This window comes from Rhinatrema bivittatum, chromosome 4 (assembly GCF_901001135.1).
Source record: "Rhinatrema bivittatum chromosome 4, aRhiBiv1.1, whole genome shotgun sequence".
Taxonomy (NCBI): Eukaryota; Metazoa; Chordata; class Amphibia; order Gymnophiona; family Rhinatrematidae; genus Rhinatrema; species Rhinatrema bivittatum.
The window spans coordinates 210,942,287-210,963,734 of record NC_042618.1 but is presented as its reverse complement, the minus strand read 5'-3'; the positions used below and the strand labels follow the sequence as shown (position 1 = coordinate 210,963,734).

At 48.6% G+C, this 21,448-nt stretch overlaps 1 protein-coding gene across 3 annotated transcripts in view; it reads right to left on the bottom strand.

Annotated features, from left to right (window-relative positions):
- The window catches only part of LOC115090486 (sodium-coupled neutral amino acid transporter 3-like), a 328,123-nt gene that overhangs the window by 38,417 nt on the left and 268,258 nt on the right, over positions 1-21,448 (bottom strand). For all 3 annotated transcript variants that reach the window (XM_029599646.1, XM_029599647.1, XM_029599648.1), the window contains one exon: positions 20,529-20,705. In XM_029599646.1, coding sequence (XP_029455506.1) covers positions 20,529-20,705 — 177 coding nt within the window. The remainder of the gene's footprint in view (positions 1-20,528; positions 20,706-21,448) is intronic.

Below are 21,448 nucleotides of genomic sequence, written 5' to 3'. Positions count from 1 at the left end.
GAGGCAAATAGCTGAGAAACCTTACAGTACATCTGAGTTCTCTTCAGGTAATAGGCTAAGGTCTTTTTACAGTCCATTGAAGAGAGGGCCTTCTCCCATTTATGCCCTCCTTGTTATAGGCTGCCAATGAAGTAAAGAAAGTCTTCAGTTTGGCTACATGATCCATGGACTGATGTGTCCTCTGGCCTAGAGTTGGAGAAAAGATTCTCCTCTAAAACTCATATAGGATCATCTTCCTGAGAAATATGTACTGGACTCCAAGAGGAGTCTTCCCCCAGGCTCCATGTGCTGAGGGCAGCACAGAGACCAAAGGCACAATGGAGAAGATAGGATCCAGAGTTTCCAACCTCAGTGGGAAGGACCCCAGTAGAATGTTTCAGGCAATCGATATTGACAGGGCTTTGGAAGGCTTGGGTTCTGGGAAAAAAAGAGGTGTGATGGAGACAAGGGCACCAACATGGAAGAATGCAGCTATAAAGTGTCTTCAAGGCCCCCCAGCCCCTGAATCGCAACCTGCATCAGCTCTGATTGTGCTTCCCATTCTTGCATTGAGTGCATCTATGGTGCCAGGGACTGGTGTGTCCAGGGCGCTGGAGACCAGAACATTAATGTTGGAGACCAGAGCATCGATGACTTCAAGATCCAATTTGTTGTCAGTGACAGGGGCTGGTGTTTTGGCGGCACTGATGGTATATGCACTGAGTAAAATGGTGCTTATTTTTCAGTGCTGACAAGCCACATTTAAAGGGGCAAGTGGCCAGCTCCTGCATGGAACACTTCTGCATCTTGCTCAACTCTAGAACTGTGATGTATCTGGAGCCCAGTGCCACAGTTTGGGAGCCCTGCCCAAGAGCTCCTGCAGTGGCTATTCCCTAAGTAAAATTGATTAATAGCCATTAATGGACTTCTCCTCCAAGAACTTATCCAAACCTTTTTTGAACGCAGCTACACTAACTGCACTAATCACATCCTCTGACAACAAATTCCAGAGCTTTATTGTGCGTTGAGTGAAAAAGAATTTTCTCCGATTAGTCTTAAATGTGCTACTTGCTAACTTCATGGAATGCCCCCTAGACCTTCTATTATTCGAAAGTGAAAATAACCGAGTCACATCTACTCGTTCAAGACCTCTCATGATCTTAAAGACCTCTATCATATCCCCCCTCAGCCGTCTCTTCTCCAAGCTGAACAGCCCTAACCTCTTCAGCCTTTCCTCATAGGGAAGCTGTTCCATCCCCTTTATCATTTTGGTTGCCCTTCTCTGTACCTTCTCCATCGCAACTATATCTTTTTTGAGATGCGGCGACCAGAATTGTACACAGTATTCAAGGTGTGGTCTCACCATGGAGCGATATAGAGGCATTATGTGTGTGTGGGCCTCCCCTTTCCCTTAAGTTATTCTCTGATGCCATTACTGAGTCCTCCTCATGCCAGTAGGTGAATTATTCCTATGTATTTTATGAACACTGCATTTTACATAATGTAAGGGTTATACAGAGAGAGTTGGTCTGGTCTAGAAAAGGTCTGTCAGTTCATGTTATGTGGTTATGTCATTAAATTACTGAGGTTTTTTTGCATATCTGCTGTTTATTTTTATTGTTGATGATGACTTTATTATGTTACGCGCCCCGCCGTGGCTGTCCCGCGCACGGGACCGCTCACTTGCATAGTTCCTCAGCGGGTCCCAGGACGACCTCCCTCGCGGTAGTTGCTAGCCCAGCTAGGCCCCGGTGTCCCGCGGCGGCGGTTGCCAGGCCTTCCTCTGCACGTCAGGCCTCACGCCAGGATTTGGTGTCTCCTGCCATGCTAGCCACACCCCTACGTGTGTGCGCGGACCGCCCGGCAACTTATAGGGCCGGGGGCGGGTCTTGGTTCCGTGGCGTGCCCTGATTGATCTAACAATATAAGGAAATTCCTGCCTCTACTTCCTTGCCTTGGCAATCGGGTCGGCTTGTATGCTAGATTGTCTCTGTGCTTGTTCCTAGTCTTGTTCCAGGATCCTTCTGTTCCATTTCCGTTCCTGTCTTGTTCCTGAGTCCTGCCTGTCTACCCAGGTAGTACACTCGGACTGACTTCTGGTACTGACCTCTGCTTGCTCCTGACCTGCCTGCCTGCTGTCTGCCTACAACCTCTGCTAGTTCCTGACCTACCTGTCTGTCTGCCACCTGCCTCAAGATCTCAGCCTGCTCCTGACCTGCTCGCCTGCCTGCCGCCTGCCTCAAGACCTCTGTTTGCCTCTGACCTCCAATATCTGACCCTTGCCTCGTTGACCACTCCTCGACTGACCTATGGACATTAAACTTTTGCCTGCCTGACCTCGTCTCCAGATTCTGGCTCTGTTCCTCGCCTTGTCATCACCAACTCTGTTCTGGTTCTCTCTGCTCCAGCTCGAACCCGACCACGCTCCTTCTGTGTCTGTGGGCACGCCGGACTTCCATACTCCCAGGAGACCCTACGAGGCCCACCTGAGTTCAAGCGGCATGGGTCCCTACAGGCTCCTCCCGGGGAGACCTCTGGCTTCCAGTGGTGAAGCTCCACCTAGCCTCTGTCTCCTCCAGTGCTCCGCAACCTGGGGCTAGTTACCTCCTGTTCCCTTTCAGGAGCCATTCCATCCTTGCCCCAGGACAAGGGTCCACCCCCGAGCACAACAGGTTGCCAAGGCCATGGACTCAGCGGAGTCTCCCACGCCCAGGGTCTTACCAGGACTGGCCACCACGGTAAAGCAACATCATCAAGCTTTAGAGATGCTGGCCTTTTCGGTGGAAGAACTGCATTCTCAATTACAAGAGACAGCAATGGCCAATCTGGTGGGCCTCTCGGCCACGATGCTTCCCAAAGCAACTTTGGCACTTCCTGCACCCCCCAGGTACAATGGGGATCCACGCTCCTGTCATGGCTTCCTTAATCAGTGCTTTATGCAGTTCGCACTGCAACCCTCATTGTTTTTGAAGGAGATTACCAAAGTCACCTTCATTCTGAACTGGTTGGAAGGGAAGGCTCTGGTATGAGCCTCTCCCTTATGGGAATGTTCTGACCCTATTCTTTCCAAGTTATCGGACTTCATTACTCTCTTCAAGCAGACCTTCGGAGACCCAGGTCGTATGGCTGTTGCCAGTCATAGTTTACTCCACCTCCGTCAAGGGTCAAGGACCCTCTCCAAATATACAGTGGAGTTTCAGACCTTGGCCACAGAATTTGTGTGGCAAGAAGATTGTCTGCAAGCCATCTTCCTAGATGGACTCTCTAGTGCTCTAAAGGACGAGCTCCCTGTCCGTGAGACTCCCACGTCTCTAGAGTACCTGATCTCTCTTACCAGTAGGATTGATCATCGCCTCCGGCAAAGATGCCTAGAAGTAAAGGCTCCATGCCCCACAAGTGCATCCCACTCTCCAGTGAAGGTTCCGGTGTTACCACCTTCCTCCACCGTGGAACCCATAGATGTGAATCGCGGGCGATTATCCCCGACTGAAAATCTCCCTCAGAGAAAGGAGGGGCTCTGCCTTTACTGTGGCACTTCTGGACATCGTCTACAGTGTTGCCCCGTCTGTCCGGGAAACTGCAACGCCTAAGCTCGGCGGGGGTCCCGAGCTTGGGGGTGACTGTTTCTGGCCCTCAACTCTTGCTTCCGGTAACCTTGGGCATTAAGGCCCACACCTTCGCGATCACTGCTCTCATCGATACCAGAGCGAGCGGTAGCTTCATTACGGACGACATCGTCAAACTTCTGAAAATACCTCTTCATCCCCTTGAGGTGAGTCTTCATATCGCTTCCATCCAGGGGGACCATCTTCTAGGTCTCATTACTCACCAGATAGTGGCAATCCATCTCACTGTGGGTACTCTTCATCAGGAAGAAACATCCTTCTACATCCTAAAACTCTCTACCCATCCGATGATCCTGGGGATTCCCTGGCTCCAGGCCCACGAACCGCAGTTCAATTAGCAGTCCCTGCAATTGATGCAGTGGTGTCCCAAATGCCACAAGACTTGTCTGCATCCAGTATCCCCCATGATACCTGTCTTGAAATCGGTTACACTTCCAGGTTTGCCTCCACCGTACTTTGACTTCAGTGATGTATTCTCTAAGCAGAAAGCGGATACCTTACCCCCATTACGCAAGTTCAACTGTCCTATTGAACTCCGGCCGGTCACCACGCCTCCCAAAGGCAGAACCTACCCATTGTCTCAGCCTGAGACCCAGGCCATGTCGGAATATATTAAAGAGAATCTTGAAAAGGGCTTCATTCGTGTTATGGCCACCGGTTGCGGCAGACCTCGACCGGGGCCAGACACTCACCCACGTGGCAGACCGCCAAGTCGCTGACTGCACTCAGGCATCAACTGGGTCCCCTTGCGGCGATTCCTGCTGCCGCCGATCATGGCCGTGGCGTCGGCTGCATTCCTGCTCCTCCTCTGACTCCTCCCCCGCCGGGCCTCCCTAGAGCCATGCGTGCAGCAGAAGATATTTCTTAAAGGAGCCACAACAGGATATGGATTGGCCCCTTCCTGTGGGCTCCACCTTCTGAGGTACTATTTAAGGCAAGGTCTGCACCTCAAACCTTGCCTTGGCTTCTTGGCTCTTGTGCTGTGTTCCGATGCTGTGTTCTGTTCCTGTTTCGCTGTTTGGATTTCTGGTACTTGACTCCTGGACTGGCTGCTGAATTTCCTTTCGTATTGACCCCTGGACTGGCTGCGGAGTACCCTTTGGTCTTCACCCTTGGACTGGCTGCGGAGTACCCTTTGGTTTGGACCCGTGGACCGGCTATTGACCCCGCTTTGGCTTTGACCCTGGGACCGGCTTTGACTTCTCTCGAGCTTGATTTAGAGCTGCACACAACCTACTGGAGGCGCCAGCCATCTGGATTACCCGACCTGCTGGAGGTGCTAGCTATCTGGACCACATGACCTGTAGGAGGAGCCTGCATCCAGATTCCCCTCTTTAACTTCACAAGATCTTCTGAGTTCAGCCTTGCCTTCCAACGGTAGGAACTTGGGAGGGTTTTTACTCTCTTAAGTAGTGCCAACTCTACCTCGGACCAAGGGTCCACCTTCCGGATCATAACAGTAAGCCAAGGCCATGGACCCGGCAGAGGCCTCTGCCCTGCGAGCCATTCCCGGCTTGGCCCAGAAGATAATGGAACAACAGAGTATGTTGGAATCCATGGCAGCTTCCATAGAACGACTCAACGCCCGACTGGATACAGTGGTAGCAACGCCTCCACCAACAACTCCTCCACCCGCACCAGCTCCGTCTGCTCTGCAGGGCTATCCTCATCCAGTTATTCTGCTGCCAGCTCCTCCACGATATGCTGGAGAGCCCCGTTTATGTCTTGGATTTCTTGATCAGTGCAGCATTAATTTCCGCCTGCAAACTCCTCTTTCCGGACGACCTAACGAAGACTACCTATAATCTTGTCCTTACTGGAAGGCAAGGCCCTGGCTTGGGCCTCTCCGCTATGGCAGCGTTCAGACCCGGTATTACAAGACTTTCCACGATTTTTGGAATTGTTTCAGACAGTATTTGAGGAACCCGGGAAACAAGCAGCTGCTGGCACCGACCTCCTACATCTCCGGCAAGGAGGACGCTCTCTCACGGATTACAATATTGAATTCCGAACTTTAGCTACTGAGCTTCATTGGGAGGAACGTGTCATTCGGACTATATATCTTGAAGGACTATCAGCTAAAATCAAGGATGAGCTGGCAGCTCGAGAACTTCTGTCCTTTAAATTCTCTCATTGAATTAGCAACCAGAATTGACCGCCGGCTACAAGAAAGGACTCGTGAAGGCCTAAGTTCGAGAAGACGCCCGGTCATCTCCTACTCTCCACATCTACCTGCCACGGCTTCTCGAGATCCCTCTACTACGGAAGGGACCGTAGAAGAACCCATGCAATTGGGCAGAGGTCCTCTATCACCAGAAGAACTCAAAGACGCCATAAGGCAGGCCTCTGCCTATATTGTGGGGGGACAGGACATCGTATAGCAACCTGCCCGATACATCCGGGAAACTACAAAGCCTAGGATCCATGGGGGGAGTAACCCTAGGCATCACCTCACCAGCTCCCCTACTCACTTTGCCAGTTACACTTAACATTGAAGGACATGAATTTACCACACTGGCTTTGGTAGATTCTGGAGCCGGTGGAGATTTTATCCTACAAGAAGTGGTGGAACAGCTTCATATTCCCACATGTTCTTGTTCGAGGCCATTGATCATTTCTTCTATCCACGGTGAACCCCTACCAGGAAGAATAACATACCACACGGTTCCTCTGGACTGCCATATTGCTCCAAACCACATGGAACAAATTACCTTTTATGTTCTCAAGAAAGCCATTCATCCGGTGGTTCTCAGCATTCCCTGGTTGCAATGCCATAATCCACAATTTGATTGGACGTCTTTAAAACTTGCCCAGTGGGGTTCAGGATGCCAGGAGACTTGCCTAAAAGGAATTTCCCCCTCTGGTAGTTCCTCTGTACCTCTTTCCTGGAAAACTTACCTTTTCAGTACAGACAGTTTGCGGATGTCTTCTCCAAAGAGGCCGCTGATACGCTGCCTCCCACACCGAGAATTTGACTGTACCATTAAACTAATTCCGGGATCCACACCTCCTCGTGGGAGAGTCTATCCTTTATCCGCCGCAGAGACTCGGGCTATGTCCGAATATATCCAGGACAACCTACAGAAAGGGTTTATCTGAGGATCCACATCTCCAGCCGCGGCTGGTTTTTTTTTTGTTGGGAAAAAGGATGGTACGTTGCGCCCTTGTATCGATTACCGTGGACTAAATGCTATTACCATCAAGGATCGGTACCCATTACCCCTCATTGCGGAATTATTTGATAGTCTACAAGGAGCCTGGATATTCTCCAAATTAGATCTGCGAGGAGCGTATAATCTTGTCAGGATTCGTGAGGGTGATGAGTGGAAGACGGCTTTTAACATCAGAGACGGCCACTATGAGTACCTTGTCATGCCATTTGGCCTAACCAATGCTCCTGCCATCTTCAAGCACCTTATTAATGAAATATTTAGAGATCTGCTCTATATAATGTTTGGTGGTTTATCTAGACGACATTGATTTTTCCGGAGATTTACAGACACATCGTCAACATGTCATACAAGTATTACAACGTTTGAGAGAGCATCAACTATATGCCAAACTAGAGAAATGTATTTTTGAGAAGGAATCATTACCTTTCTTGGGGTATATTATCTGTAAGCAAGGTTTCCAAATGGATCCTACCAAATTGAAATGTATACAAGAATGGCCCCAACCCAATGGCCTCCTGTACACATTCCTCGGATTCGCTAACTACTATCGTAGTTTTATCAAAAAATTTTCCAAACTAGCCGCTCCCCTTACCACATCACTCGAAAAGGGGCTAACATCAGGGCTTGGCCCGTAGAGGCCGAAGAAGCATTCCAGACTCTTAAAGAATCTTTCTTGCAACATCCTGGTCTCCGACATCCAGATCCCAGACATCCATTTACAGTTGAGGTGGATGCCTCCACGGAAGGAGTAGGAGCGATCCTGAGCCAAAATGACGTAGCAGGATCGTCTCATCCATGCTCCTACTTTTCTAGAAAATTTTCCTCTGCGGAATGCAATTATTCCATTGGCGACCAAGAACTGTTAGCTATTAAATTAGCTTTCGAGGAATGGCGGCAGTGGTTGGAGGGTGCGCAACACCGCATAACCATTTTCACGGACCATAAAAACCTGGTTTACCTGCAACAAGCTCAACGTTTAAACCCGCGCCACGTTTCGATTTTGAACTAAGATATCAACCTGCAAACAAGAATATCAAAGCTGATGCGTTGTCCTGATCTTTTGCCAGTGAGGACATTGAGGAGCCAATTCAAAACATTATCGATCCAGCTCGCATCATCCTGTCGGCAACTTTCACGGTTCCACCCGGTAAGACAGTGGTGCCTAGTAGGCTTCGCAATAAGGTACTAAAATGGGGACACGATTCCCAAATGGCTGGATATCTGGGGAGGATACGGACGCAGGCGCTTCTTCAACAACATTATTGGTGGCCTGGGATGTGCAAGGACATTTGCGCTTATGTAGATTCCTGCCCCATTTGTGCTCAACGTAAGAGTCCTACAGGGAAGACTTGGGGGCAATTGCAGCCACTTTCAGCCCCTACTAGACCATGGACTCACATCTCTACGGATTTTATTGTGGACCTTCCAGCTTATGAAGGACATACTGTAATATGGGTAGTGGTAGATCAATTTTCTAAGATGGCCCAACTATTCATGTTACACATCTTCCGTCTTCATGGAATACCACAACACATTACCTCTGACCGGGGTTTCAGTTCACGGCCTGATACTGGAGGAGCCTCTGTACCAAGTTCCATGTTACTCTGGACTTTACCACCGTGTTTCAACCCCAAGCCAACGGACAGGCTGAACGCACTAATCGGGCATTAAAACAATTTTTACATTCCTATGTTAATGTTTAACAGGATGATTGGGCGGCACTTCTGCCATGGGCAGAATTTTCCCATAATTTTCATGCAGGTACCTCAACCAGGGCTTCACCGTTTCAAATTGTATTCGGGCAACAGCCCACACCACCGGTGCCTTTACCTGTCTGTTTCATCTCCGGCTGCCCAGCTTACAGCCATACAACTAAAAAGACTTTGGGTTCGCACCCAGCAAATGCTACAGAAAGCAGCCCGTACCGCAAAGAAATTTGCAGATAGACACTGACGACCAGCACCACGGTTTCTTCCAGGAGAAAAGGTGTGGCTCAGCACCAGACATATTCGTCTCCAAGTTCCCTCGATGAGATTGGCCCCCCGTTATATTGGTCCCTTTCCAGCGATATGGCAATTAGGTCCCGTGACCTATCAACTATGCCTGCCCGCCACACTACGAATCCATAATTCATTTCATGTGTCGCTATTGAAGCCATTGGTCCTCAACTGGCCATCTCGGAAGGCTCCTGAAGCTCCACAACTGAGGGCTGAGGAAGAAAATACTTATCAAGTTCGGGAGGTTCTCGATGTTCAGAGACGAGGTCGCAAATGGGAGTACCTTCTAGCTTGGGAAGGATTTGGGCCAGAAGAGAATTCTTGGGAACTTGTTACAAATATCCTAGATAAAGATCTTCTCAAAAACTTCCACATCAGTCACCCGGGAAAACCCAAACCTTCTTGGGGGAGGCCTAAGGGAGGGGGGTACTGTTATGGCCGCCAGTCGCGGCTGACCGCGGCCAGACACTCACCCACGCGGCAGACGGCCGAGACGCTGACTGCACTCAGGCATCAGCTGGGTCCCCTCGTGGTGATTCCTGCTGCCGCAGATCATGGCCGCGGCGTCGGCTGCCTTCCTGCTCCTCCTCTGACTCCTCCCCCACCGGGCCTCCCTAGAGCCGCTCGCGCGGCAGAAGCTATTTCTTAAAGGAGCCACGACAGGATATGGATTGGCCCCTTCCTGTGGGCTCCACCTTCTGAGGTACTATTTAAGGCAAGGTCTGCACCTCAGACCTTGCCTTGGCTTCTTGGCTGTTGTGCCATGTTCCATTCCTGTGTTCTGTTCCTGTTTCACTGTTTGGATTTCTGGTACTTGATTCTTGGACTGGCTGCTGATTTTCTTCTGGTATTTACCCCCGGATTGGCTGCTGAATTTCCTTTGGTATTGACCCCTGGACTGGCTGCGGAGTACCGTTTGGTCTTGACCCTTGGACCGGCTGCGGAGTATCCTTTGGTTTGGACCCGTGGACCGACTATTGACCCCACTTTGGCTTTGACCCTGGGACCGGCTTTGACTTCTCTCGAGCTTGATTTAGAGCTGCACACGACCTACTGTAGGTGCCAGCCATCTGGATTACATGACCTGCTGGAGGCGCCAGACATCTAGATCACACGACCTGCTGGAGGCGCCAGCTATCTGGACCACACGACCTGCAGGAGGCGCCAGCTATCTGGACCACACGACCTGCAGGAGGCGCCTGCATCCAGATTCCCCTCTTTAACTTCACAAGATCTTCTGAGTTCAGCCTTGCCTTCCGATGGTAGGAACTTGGGAGGGTTTTTACTCTCTTAAGTAGTGCCAACTCTACCTGGGACCAAGGGTCCACCTTCCGGATCATAACAATTCGTCCATCTGATTCCCCCGCAAGAGCAGGGTTCTTCTTTGTGAAGAAAAAGGACAGTGGACTCCGTCCCTGTATTGATTACAGGGGCCTCAATGCGATAATCCATAAGGATTGCTACCCGTTACCCCTTATCAGCGAATTGTTTGATCGCCTTGAAGGGGCACAAATCTTCTCGAAACTAGATCTGAGAGGTGCGTACAATTTGGTACGCATTCAACCCGATGTTATCTGGAAGACGGCGTTTAATACCAAAGACGGCCACTACGAATATGTGGTAATGCCTTTTGGCTATGTAACGCCCCAGCCGTCTTTCAGCACCTCATGAATGAAATCTTCCGAGATCTCCTGTACAATTTTGTAGTCGTCTACCTCGACGACATCCTGATTTTTTCTAAGGATATAGAGTCACATCGTGAACACGTCCGCATTGTTCTCCAACGTCTGAGGGAGAATCACCTGTATACAAAGTTAGAAAAATGCTTGTTTGAGCAGAACCGCTTACCCTTCTTGGGATACATCATCTCTGATCGTGGATTCTCGATGGACCCAGAGAAGCTTCAGGGAATCCGCGACTGGCCTCAGCCAATAGGCCTCTGGGCGTTAAAACGCTTCCTAGGATTCACTAATTATTACCGGAGCTTCATTGCGAACTACTCTGATAGTTGCCCCACTCACTGCTATGACTAGGAAGGGGGCCAACACCAGAGTTTGGACGCCTAAAGCAATTGCTGCCTTTCAGAGAATTAAAGAGGCCTTCAGCTCTGGCCCCTGTCTCTTCCACCCCAATCCCAGATGGCCATTTATTGTGGAGGTCAACACCTCAGCGGTTTGCGCCGGTGCAGTCCTGAGTCAACATTCTCCTACAGGCAAGCTAGTACCCTGCTCGTTTTACTCTCATAAGTTTTCTCCCAAGGAGCAATGTTATACCGTCGGCGACCGTGAACTCCTTGCAGTCAAATTGATGCTTCAGGAGTGGCGCCCCTGGTTGGAAGGGGTGCAACATAGGTTTTTCCATCTTCACGGACCACAAGAACCTCGAACATCTCAAAGACGTTCAAATTCTGAATCTCCGTCAGGCCTGGTGAGCTTTGTTCTTCAAGAGGTTTAACTTCAACCTTTGTTTCCGTCCTGGTTCTAAGAACTTGCACGCTGATGTGCTCTCCAGATCCTTTGAGCTGGAGGACATTCCAGAGGTCCCCAGATTCATCATTGACCCTGCTTGTATTTCCCTGGCTGTGACTACCACAGTCCCAGTTGGGAAGACCATCGTTCCTCACCGGTTACGTGGGCATGTTTTAAGGTGGGCTCACGATTTCAAACTGGCAGGCCACCCTGGTCGTGCTCGGACCTTGGAGATGCTGAGAAGGCATTATTGGTGGCCTACTATGATACAAGACTCCCGAAACTACGTGGACTCATGTCCCACATGTGCTCAACAAAAACCACCTACAGGGAAGCCTTGGGGCTTGCTTCAGCCTCTCTCAGCTCCTACTGAACCGTGGTCCAGCATTTCTACAGATTTTATCATGGATCTGCCTGCTTCCCAGAATAACACAGTGATATGGGTCATCATCAACCACTTCTCTAAAATGGGACACTTTATCCCTCTGCTGGGTCTTCCTTCAGCCCCGGAACTTGCCAGACTTTTTCTGAGGAATATCTTTTGTCTTCACGGACTCCCCAAGGAGATTGTATCCGACCGAGGACCACAGTTTGCCACCAAGTATTGGTGTTCCTTGTCCCAAAAGTTCAATATTACCCTGAATTATACATCAGCCTACCATCCTCAGGCTAATGGGCAGGCCAAGAGGACCAATTGGACCTTGAAGACATTCCTACGTTAATGATCAGGAAGACAATTGGTCAGAGCTCCTCCCCAGGGCTGAGCTGTTGCACAACACTAAGTCGCAGCAGCTACTGCCACATCTCCGTTTGCAGTAGTCTTCGGACAGCAGCCCCAATTGCCTCTTCCTGTACCTTTGACTGTTCCATCTCCAGTGGCTCAATCCATGGCTCAAACCATTCGCCACGTGTGGACCCGAGGAAAAGAGCGACTGGCGCAAGCTGCGGAACGCGCCAAATGCACCTCTGATCTTCATAGATGACCTGCTCCACTCTTTCGTCCAAGCCAAAAGTATGGTTGAGTGCTCGACACATTCGCCTAAGGCTACCTTCTCATCGTCTGGCTCCCAAATACATAGGACCGTTTCCAGTAATCAGAAGAGTGGGAGCTGTTTCGTATCAACTCCAGTTACCTCGTTCATTGGCTATCCCCAACACGTTTCACGTGTCCCTGTTGAAGCCATTGGTTCTCTCCTGGCCTTCTCAAAAAGACCCTCCTGCTCTGCATGTCTCTGCAGAACCAGACACGTCTCTCCAGGTAAGAGAGGTCCTCGATGTCCAGCGGCTCCGAGGCAAGTGGGAATATCTCTTAGCCTGGGAAGGCTATGGGGCCAAGGAGAATTCGTGGGAGCCATCCCAAAACATCCTCGATAAGGATCTTCTGAAGACCTTCCATAGAATGCTTCCTGAAGAGCTGGAGGCCCCGCCCGCAGCCGTCTCGCACATGGAACCACTCACCTGCATAGTTCCTCAGTGGGTCCCGGGACGACCTTCCTCGCTGTAGTTGCTAGCCCAGCTAGGCCCCGGTGTCCCGCAGCAGTGGTTGCCGGGCCTTCCTCTGCACGCCTATCATGATCTGCTATGCTGGTGGGAGGAGCAATCAGATAGGGGTGTCAATCTGATGTATTCCGTAGGCGGACTTTAGCAATCTGTTGTTATAGACTGCCGGAGATAGTAGTAAGTGGATCCTTGGGCCGGTGGCAGATGACCATGCCCCCGGGGGAAGATCCCGAGAGGGACCACCGGCTAGGCTTAGAGTATGGAGTCAGACACACACTAGTTCTTTTATTAAACAGGTCTTGAAACCACCAGAGGTGGCAGTAGTGAGCTGAAGTGCCCTGTAGGACTGAAGTCCCTCAGATACTGTAACAGCGATCCCTGGATGGCTGAGCTGTTAAGAAACTGTAGACAGTGAGTAGGCAGGGTATGCAGAATTCATGAACAGAACTAGATGACACCACTCACAATTGGTCTCAGGAAGCTCAAGAGCTGGAAAGGATAGGCCCTCGAGGAGCGAGTACCTGGTTCCAGGGAAAGCTCTGAGAGAGCGATGGTAACTCACAATGATGTAGATAATGATGACTTCTAGGCAGAAGAGAATCAGCAGATAGTCAGGAACTAGGGCCCTCGAGGAGCGAGTACCGGTTCCCATCTGTAACCTGAAAGGCAAAGAGAGAGAGCGAGGCCCCCGAGGAGCGGGTATCTCTGGTAAGTCCGATGAGTAGCTTAGGCAGGGAACCCAATCTGAACCTTAGCCCTTGCTAACTCAACTAGTAGCGATATCAGAGACCTTTAAATATCAGAAGCAGATGACGTCATCTCAGGGGGACGCCCCTGAGGTTCGCGCCCTTGCTGATACTTCACTCGGAGCGTGCGCACGCGCCCTAGGCTTCAGGCTACATGGCGGATCTGCAGCGTTGAGCCGGCCCGGGGACGCCAGAGAAAGACGGCAGGGAGATGCCGCGGCAGCCAGCCGTCCTTCAACCCTGGAGGGAGTTGCCACAGAGGGAAAGAGGGCAGAGTGAAGACGTCGGGCAGCGACGGTCGCAACAGCGCCAGGCCTCACGCCGGGGTTTGATGTCTCCTGCCATGCTAGCCACACCCCTACGCGCATGTGCGGACCACCCGGACACTTGTAGGGCTGAGGGCGAGTCTTGGATCCGTGGCGCGCCCTGATTGATCTAACAATATAAGGAAGTTCCTGCCTTATATTGTCAATCTAGAGCAGATTGACAATATAAGGTGGACTTATATTGACAATATAAGGATTGACAATATAAGGTGAGCTGACCCGATTGCCTTGGCAATCGGGTCAGCTTGTATGCTAGATTGTCTCTGCGCTTGTTCCTGCTTGTTCCTAGTCTCGTTCCAGGATCCTTCTGTTCCAGTTCCGTTCCTGTCTTGTTCCTCAGTCCTGCCTGTCTACCCAGGTAGTACCCTCAGACTGACTTCTGGTACTGACCTCGGCTTGCTCCTGACCTGCCTGCCTATGACCTCTGCTAATTCCTGACCTACCTGTCTCCCTGCTGCCTGCCTATGACCTCAGCTTGCTCCAGACCCACTTGCCTGTCTGCCGCCTGCCTCAAGGCCTCAGCCTGCTCCTGACCTGCTCGCCTGCCTGCCGCCTGCCTTAAGTCCTCTGTTTGCCTCTGACTTCATCTGACCTCCGGTATCTGACCCTTGCCTCGTTGACCACTCCTTTGACTGACCTATGGTCATTGAACTTTTGCCTGCCTGACCTCGTCTCCAGATTCTGGCTCTGTTCCTCTCCATGTCATCATCAACTCTGTTCTGGTTCTCCCTGCTCCAGCTCGAACCCGACCGTGCTCCTTCTGTGTCTGTGGGCACGTCTGACTTCCATACTCCCAGGAGGCCCTGCAAGGCCCACCTAAGTCCAAGCAGCCCATGTCCCTAAAGGCTTCTCCCGGGGGGACCTCGGGCTTCCAGTGGTGAGGCTCCACCTAGCCACTGTCTCCTCCAGTGCTCCGCCCCCTGGGGCCAGTTACCTCCTGTTCCCTTTCAGGAGCCATTCTATCCTTGCCCCAGGACAAGGGTCCACCCCCGAGCGCAACATGTACATCACCTTGAGTGACGTTTTGGCATCAGGAAGGCATTTAAAATGCTTTTAAATAAAAACTCTCTCTATTTCTTCTTTATTAATTTTCATTCTACAAAATAAGATATATCTTGCATTGAAAACAGTAACAGAAAATATTCAAGACAAAGGCAATATATAAAAGGGCAATTAACATCTTGTTACAAAAGCTAGTCCACATAATAAACTAAACACAAAATAAACAGAGAGAGGGGCCTTCGTTTTTAGTTTTTATTTTATTTCCGTGCAAATTTCAGTGTTTATCATAAAATAGGAGAAAAATCAGTGGAAAAAAAAGACTTTTTTCCACTGACTGTTCTGCCCCTTTTTGTTCATTACAATAAACTAATAAATTCCTGGGGGGGGGGGGGGGGGGAGAAAAACCTGACAATCAAGGTCCCTACATACAGAAGAGAAAGGACTGAAGCTGTGTCTTACAACTACTTAGTAAAGAGGTCTTTCTATTGCATAGTTATCTAACAGAAGAAGAATGAGGAGAAGAAGCAGTGTGGGACTTCCAGTCAACCTGCTCTTCAAACTCAAAGCAATAAGCTAAGGGGGATTGAAAACCCCACTGACTGAAATTCGACTTTTCATTTACAGGGATAATGTAACCAGATATTGCAATCAAGTTGTAAATCTTGAGGCTGCATTAAAAGAAATTGTTTCTTTTTCATTGCATTGCTCTAGCACATCAGGAAAAATACAAATTTTAGAATTCAGAAAAGGTACATCTTTATAACAAAAAATTTTTTTTCCCAGTTTCTGACAGGTTCCAGGACAAAGTTTACAATCAAAGATGGCAAAGTAGTAACCTCTGTCTCCTCCTTTTCCAGCCACTAAGTAACATCCAAGAAGTCTAATAATGCTTATCCCTGGGAGCGAGATCAATTATTGGTGATCAGCCGGGTACTTGTGATCTAGAATGGCCACTGTTGGAGACAGGATGCTGGGCTCAATGGACCTTAGTCTGATCCAGCATGGCATTTTCTTATATTCTTTCTTAGTAAAAGGAGTAATTAGGTGGGCAGGTATTTCTAGGTATCTTCACTATTTTTTTTTAAACTTTTTATTTATAACTAGCTGTACCCGGCCACGCGTTGCCGTGGCTCAGTCTGGTTTAATTTCACAATGCGCATTAGCTCTGCTCCGGCCGTCCCAACTCCCTCCCCCCCCTTCCCCGGCGGTGGACGGACTGGCTCGGCGACTCTTCTACCCTTTCTTCCTCCTGTGTGTAACTGTCCGGCAGCCCCTGCTCCCTCCCCCCTTCCCCAGTGAGGGAGGAATGGGCTGAGCTGTTTCTCGGAGCGGCAACTTGTCTGCCCTTTCCTCCTCCCCTCTGTGACACCCAGCATGTAGCGCAGAGCTCTATGGTCCGCACATGCGTGGTAGAGCTGCTCTCTACTGCGCATTTGCGGTCCGTCGGTAAGAGCCCATTTATATTGTAGCTAGTGTGTGTTGCTTTAAAGTCCAACAGATAGTGTTGTTTTTCCCAAAAAACATGGTTTTACCTGTCACAGGTGTGACATCTATATAATATAGGTATATAAAAACACGCGCGTATTCGAATGCAACGTTGTGTCAACATTTCAAAGCAATCGGTGAAGAACTTTTGGAGATTTAAGATTTTGAACAAACGAACATTTACATTTTTATTTATATAGATTTGGAATCCTCTCTCTCACTCTCTCTATATATATCTCAAGCAAAATTTTGAAATGAAATAAAATGGTGCTTCACAATATAAATAAACAGGAAATAAAGTAAATAGCCTAAGTAACAAAACACTGCTGTTCTAGTTTACAATACAGGATTCCATAAATGACCATGCAATTTTTAAATAACCCCAAAAGAAAAAAAGAGCATAGCGACAATCAAAGCCAAAGCTATTAAATCAAATAAAGGCACAGATAAGATATTCATTCGGGTTCTATTGCAGATGATTCAGCTTACGGGGGTCTCAGATCTTTACTAGAAATTAGAAATGCAGTAAGCTTGGAGTGATCAAAAAGACATTTGTTAGATTAAATTTTAACAATACATTTGCAGAGATTTTTTTTTTTAAAACACTAATCTGTAAAACAGCTAGACATGTCAACAAAAACTGCCTATTTTTCTCTTTGGGGTGCCCCTGAGTATATCAGGAAACATCCCAACACTATAATTTAAGAAAGAAACATTTTTAATTATAAAGAAAAGAGACAGTAACAACTTTCTGACACCAAAGCTAAAGGCACCAGCAAAGTAGCAGATACCACAGCCTTCTTTTCAGATTTCTTCAAGAAAACTGTCAAATTTAGGTAATCAATTTCTTGGTGTGAATCCATGCATTGACCCTCGGCCAGTTCCCTTTTAAATTGTGGTACGTAGTAAATCCTTGTTAATAGGAGGAATATTCTGCTCTGGAATCTTCAAAGTTTCTTTAAAGGAATCTCTTAAATAAATCCAAAGGAAAAACAGAGGGGAGTCTAGGAAAATTTATGAGACGCAGATTACAACGTCTAGAATATTCTCCAAAAACTATTTTCCTTGAGATTGACAAGTTATCCTTAACAAAAGAAACAATTAAAGTTCTTTGTTCAGAAAAACTATTTTCGAACTGCTCAAGCCAAGATTTGGTAGTTTTTATCTCCGTTTCATGCTGTGTTACCACAGCCACTGCACGATCTATTTTCTAAGAAACATTTTTAAGTTGAACAGAAAGGGATTGCCCCATTATCACAAGAGCCTCCCAAATAGACACCAAATTAAATTGTTTAGGAAGGGGCAAAGTAAAAGGATCAGACATATACCTGATAAAGCCTCTCTTGAGCTTCCACTATCCACCATAGTTCCTCAATACCATAACCAACTCTGAAGCTGTAGAGCCCCTGCTCCTCCAGCGGAACTCCAATCTGGTGACGCACAGGGGGCTGGAGAAGCTGGGTACATGGCCCCCTAACTCACTCCCTCCAGCTGCACTGAAAACTTCATCATCTGTCGGTGCCAGGGCCCCGGATGAAGCCTCTCCTGCTGTCTGTGATGGAGCTGCCCTATACTTGGGGCTCAAAGATGCATCAATGCTGGGATCACTTGGAGGGCCTCCTGTCTCCTTCAGTGTTCTAATGGAGGTTCACACCTTGGCAATCTGGTTCAACAACAAAATGATCCATAGGACCTGCTGAAACAGGAGAACTCCAGGGGTAAGAGGGAAAGATTGGAGTCTACCCCCTATGCTTCACCATCTTCAATATTTCTATAAAATAGTGTTGAAGTAACTGCAAAGTTGGAGTTGTTGCTGATTTGGGGAAATTAACCATAAAGTTCTGTTCCTGATTTATTTTCAAGGTTTTCCTATTTATTATGTATCATATATCTTTAACAAAACATTATCTTGAGTTCCCCCACACAGCTTCAATAGTTTCTATACATTTCTTTTGATCCTCTAATGTAATGTCTAATTCTTTGACTTTGCCTGGTATGTCTTGATACTGAGATGACAATAACTGAAACTGAGCTAACAGACTCCTCCACACTCATTATAGCTTCCCAAACGCCCTTCAGACTGATAGCCTTGGGCCTTACTTCAACATCAGGCATCATGGAAGCCAACTCCAAATGTTGACCTTTCTCCTTTATATCTGAGGCTGAAACCTCCTGCAGATGTTCTCTTCTGGGTATCTGTGGCTGAGAACCAGTTTCCCCAATGGAGCAGCTGCTGTGGGTTCTGCTCCTGCTTGGTGTCCTACATCAGGCATAGACTCTGCACCACTGCTTAGAAGATCTTCACAGCTCAACACTGAAGGAGGCACCCTTTCCTCCTGGGTAAGGGAAATATCCAAGTCCGGAGGAGCAGTCACAGATTCCACATTCAGCTATCCCTCCAAGAACACTGCACTGGAGGTCATCACTTAATGCTGCTGATGTAGGGCAGTGACCAAGGTCTCTCTCCCTCCACAACAGGGAAGATGAGATTGCAAATGAGAGATACCTTGTCCCAGGGTAAATGATTTGGAGGCTCCTGTTAGCAAAGCAGTGAGCAGTATAATTATTGTATTTTGAACATTGAAGCGTGGGCCCTTGGTCGCTGCAAGAGATGGCACCTCCCACAGGGAGGAGCCCTGCGGGGACTTGCAGCAATAGGTTAGCTCTGAGCAGAGATCGACACAGAAGTATAGTTTTTATTATTCTGCAATGTAGATGGTGATCCGAAGAACAGGTAGTGTTCCCAGCCAGAAGAGGAGATGTCTGATGGCAATGTTCCGTTCTGAGGGCTGCAAGATGGAAAAGGTAGTTCCACAGTCTCACTAGGTCCCGTGAGGAAGATGGGTTTGGTAGTGGTCCACGAAGCGGGGTAGGCCGAGAACCCAGGCCTAGATGGAAAGGCCAGTGAGAGTAGATCTGGTAGTGGTCCGCGTTGCGGGGTAGGCCGAGGATCTGAGAAGAGAGATGAGACAATGCAGAGACAGAACTGGAGTGGTAGTACTCACTCTGATACTGGCTGTTGTAGAGGCAGAGAGCCCCCGAGGAGCGGAGGTTTGGGACGAATAAGGCCCCCGAGGAGCGGGTACCTTAGGCATCCTTGAAGGTGGTAGGCAATCCCAGAGGGTAAACAGGAGCGAGGCAAGGCCCCCGAGGAGTGGGTACCTTAAGCATCCTAGCTGGTAGCAGATAACCCCGGAGGGTGTAGAGGAGCGAGGCAAGGCCTCCGAGGAGTGGGTACCTTAAGCATCCTAGCTGGTAGCAGATAACCCCGGAGGGTGTAGAGGAGCGAGGCAAGGCCCACGAGGAGCGGGTATCTTAAGCATCCTAGCTGGTAGCAGATAACCCCAGAGGGTGTAGAGGAGCGAGACAAGGCCCCCGAGGAGTGGGTACCTAAGTCGTCCTGGAGCGAGAAAACACAGAGCAGAGGCGTCTGGTAATGAGAAGGGATCAGCATGGAGGACTCCTTGCTAACTCGTATCTGTAATCGTGAACAGAGATTAAATACCAGAGTATGTGACGTCATGCGGTGGGGATGCCCCGAGGTAGCCGCCATGACACATGTAAAGGACGAGGCTGCGCGCGCGTGCCCTAGGTGACTCCGGGAGAAAGATGGCAAACGCAATCGCCCATGCCGGACTGAGAACACCGAAGGGGTCGGTGAGGAGAAGCAGAGGCAGCCATCTTTCCAAACTGAGCTGAATCAGGTAGAAAAAAAAAGGTGAGCAATAGAGGGCACAACAATTATAATCCTTTGGAGTACATGGTTTTGTATGTATGCATGGTGGCTAGTGCAATTTCATATACAGTTTCATGCATATACTTGTGTATTGGAACATTTGCATATCTGCCACGTGCACGTTACTCCGGACCCATTTTTTTTCAGGAGGACACTGTTATATTGTCAGTGCAAAAGATCCTCTGTCTAAAAATACAATTGCTAGAAGCCCCTTCTTACCTTAACAGTTGGGCTGATCTAAAGAAAGAGGAAAGAGAATCATTCTATCTAGGATAAGCCAAGCATTAGTGAATTAAATGGAATATCAGCTGCTACCTTTCATTGCAAGCTTCCCTGAGTCACATACACAAAAAGGAATATGTTTAATAGAAAAACTTAAATAAATTACCAGTGAAAGTATAAGGAAAGGAGAAGAAACCACTAGAGAAGAAGGGGGCAAATTAGGACTTCTCTGTGACTACAGAAATGGATGGCTGCTTCCTGCACGCACCTGGGAATTAAGTGTAAACATCCTGGGACTGCACAAGCTTTCCTTCAAGTCATTGACCGGATACCCATTATGGTGGCTGATTGTGTTTCCATATGGCAAGCTGAGGTTTCCACTTATCGTCCCATTCAAGGACTGAGAGGGGAGGGGGCAAGGAATCTGGAATTTTTTATAGATCACCTATGGGAAAAAGGAGAAAAAACACCGGTCAGTTTCTCCTCAATGGCAGTATCCAAAATCCTTATCTACTGATGGAGCTAGAAACTAACAACCACAGTGCTCCTAGCACGGACATTCAAGTTCCCGTGTGCTGTCTACATCAACACACAGGGCCCAAGATCCTGCAAGCACAAACAGGATCCTGCTATTCATTGCACAGAGGGAGGGTTTCAAACAGCCAGCATATGGAAGTCTGCAAAAATACATGTAAATTACGTTCATTTTCAAAGTGGACTTAAGTGAATAAGTCGAAACTGAAAATTATCTGAACTATCGCTGTCAGCATATGCCATGGGCTGAGATGTGAGCAGCCTCCATGTACTGGGATTCTTGTGGCTCACTGCTGGCAGTGAGCCAAAAGTACACTAAAAGCAAACAAGCTGAACAAGATTAGTTTGATCTCAGTGTACCTTAACAGCTGGAAACAAAGATAGTTCAAGGAACTAAAAGCAAGGTTAGGAATTACATAGTTCAAGAAATCCATGTAACAGGAACTCATGATAGGCAAAGACTAGAGCAAGGATCCAGGAACACGGAAGGCAGGCAGCACAGCAGAATAAACCCTGGGATGCAAACAGATATTCTCAAATAATAATGAACCAGTGCACAGCCAGAGACGGGGAAGAAATACTCCTGGCCCATCTGGGCTGTTGGACCAATCAGGACACAGAAGCACCTGCAGCATATGACACAGCCAGCAGAGA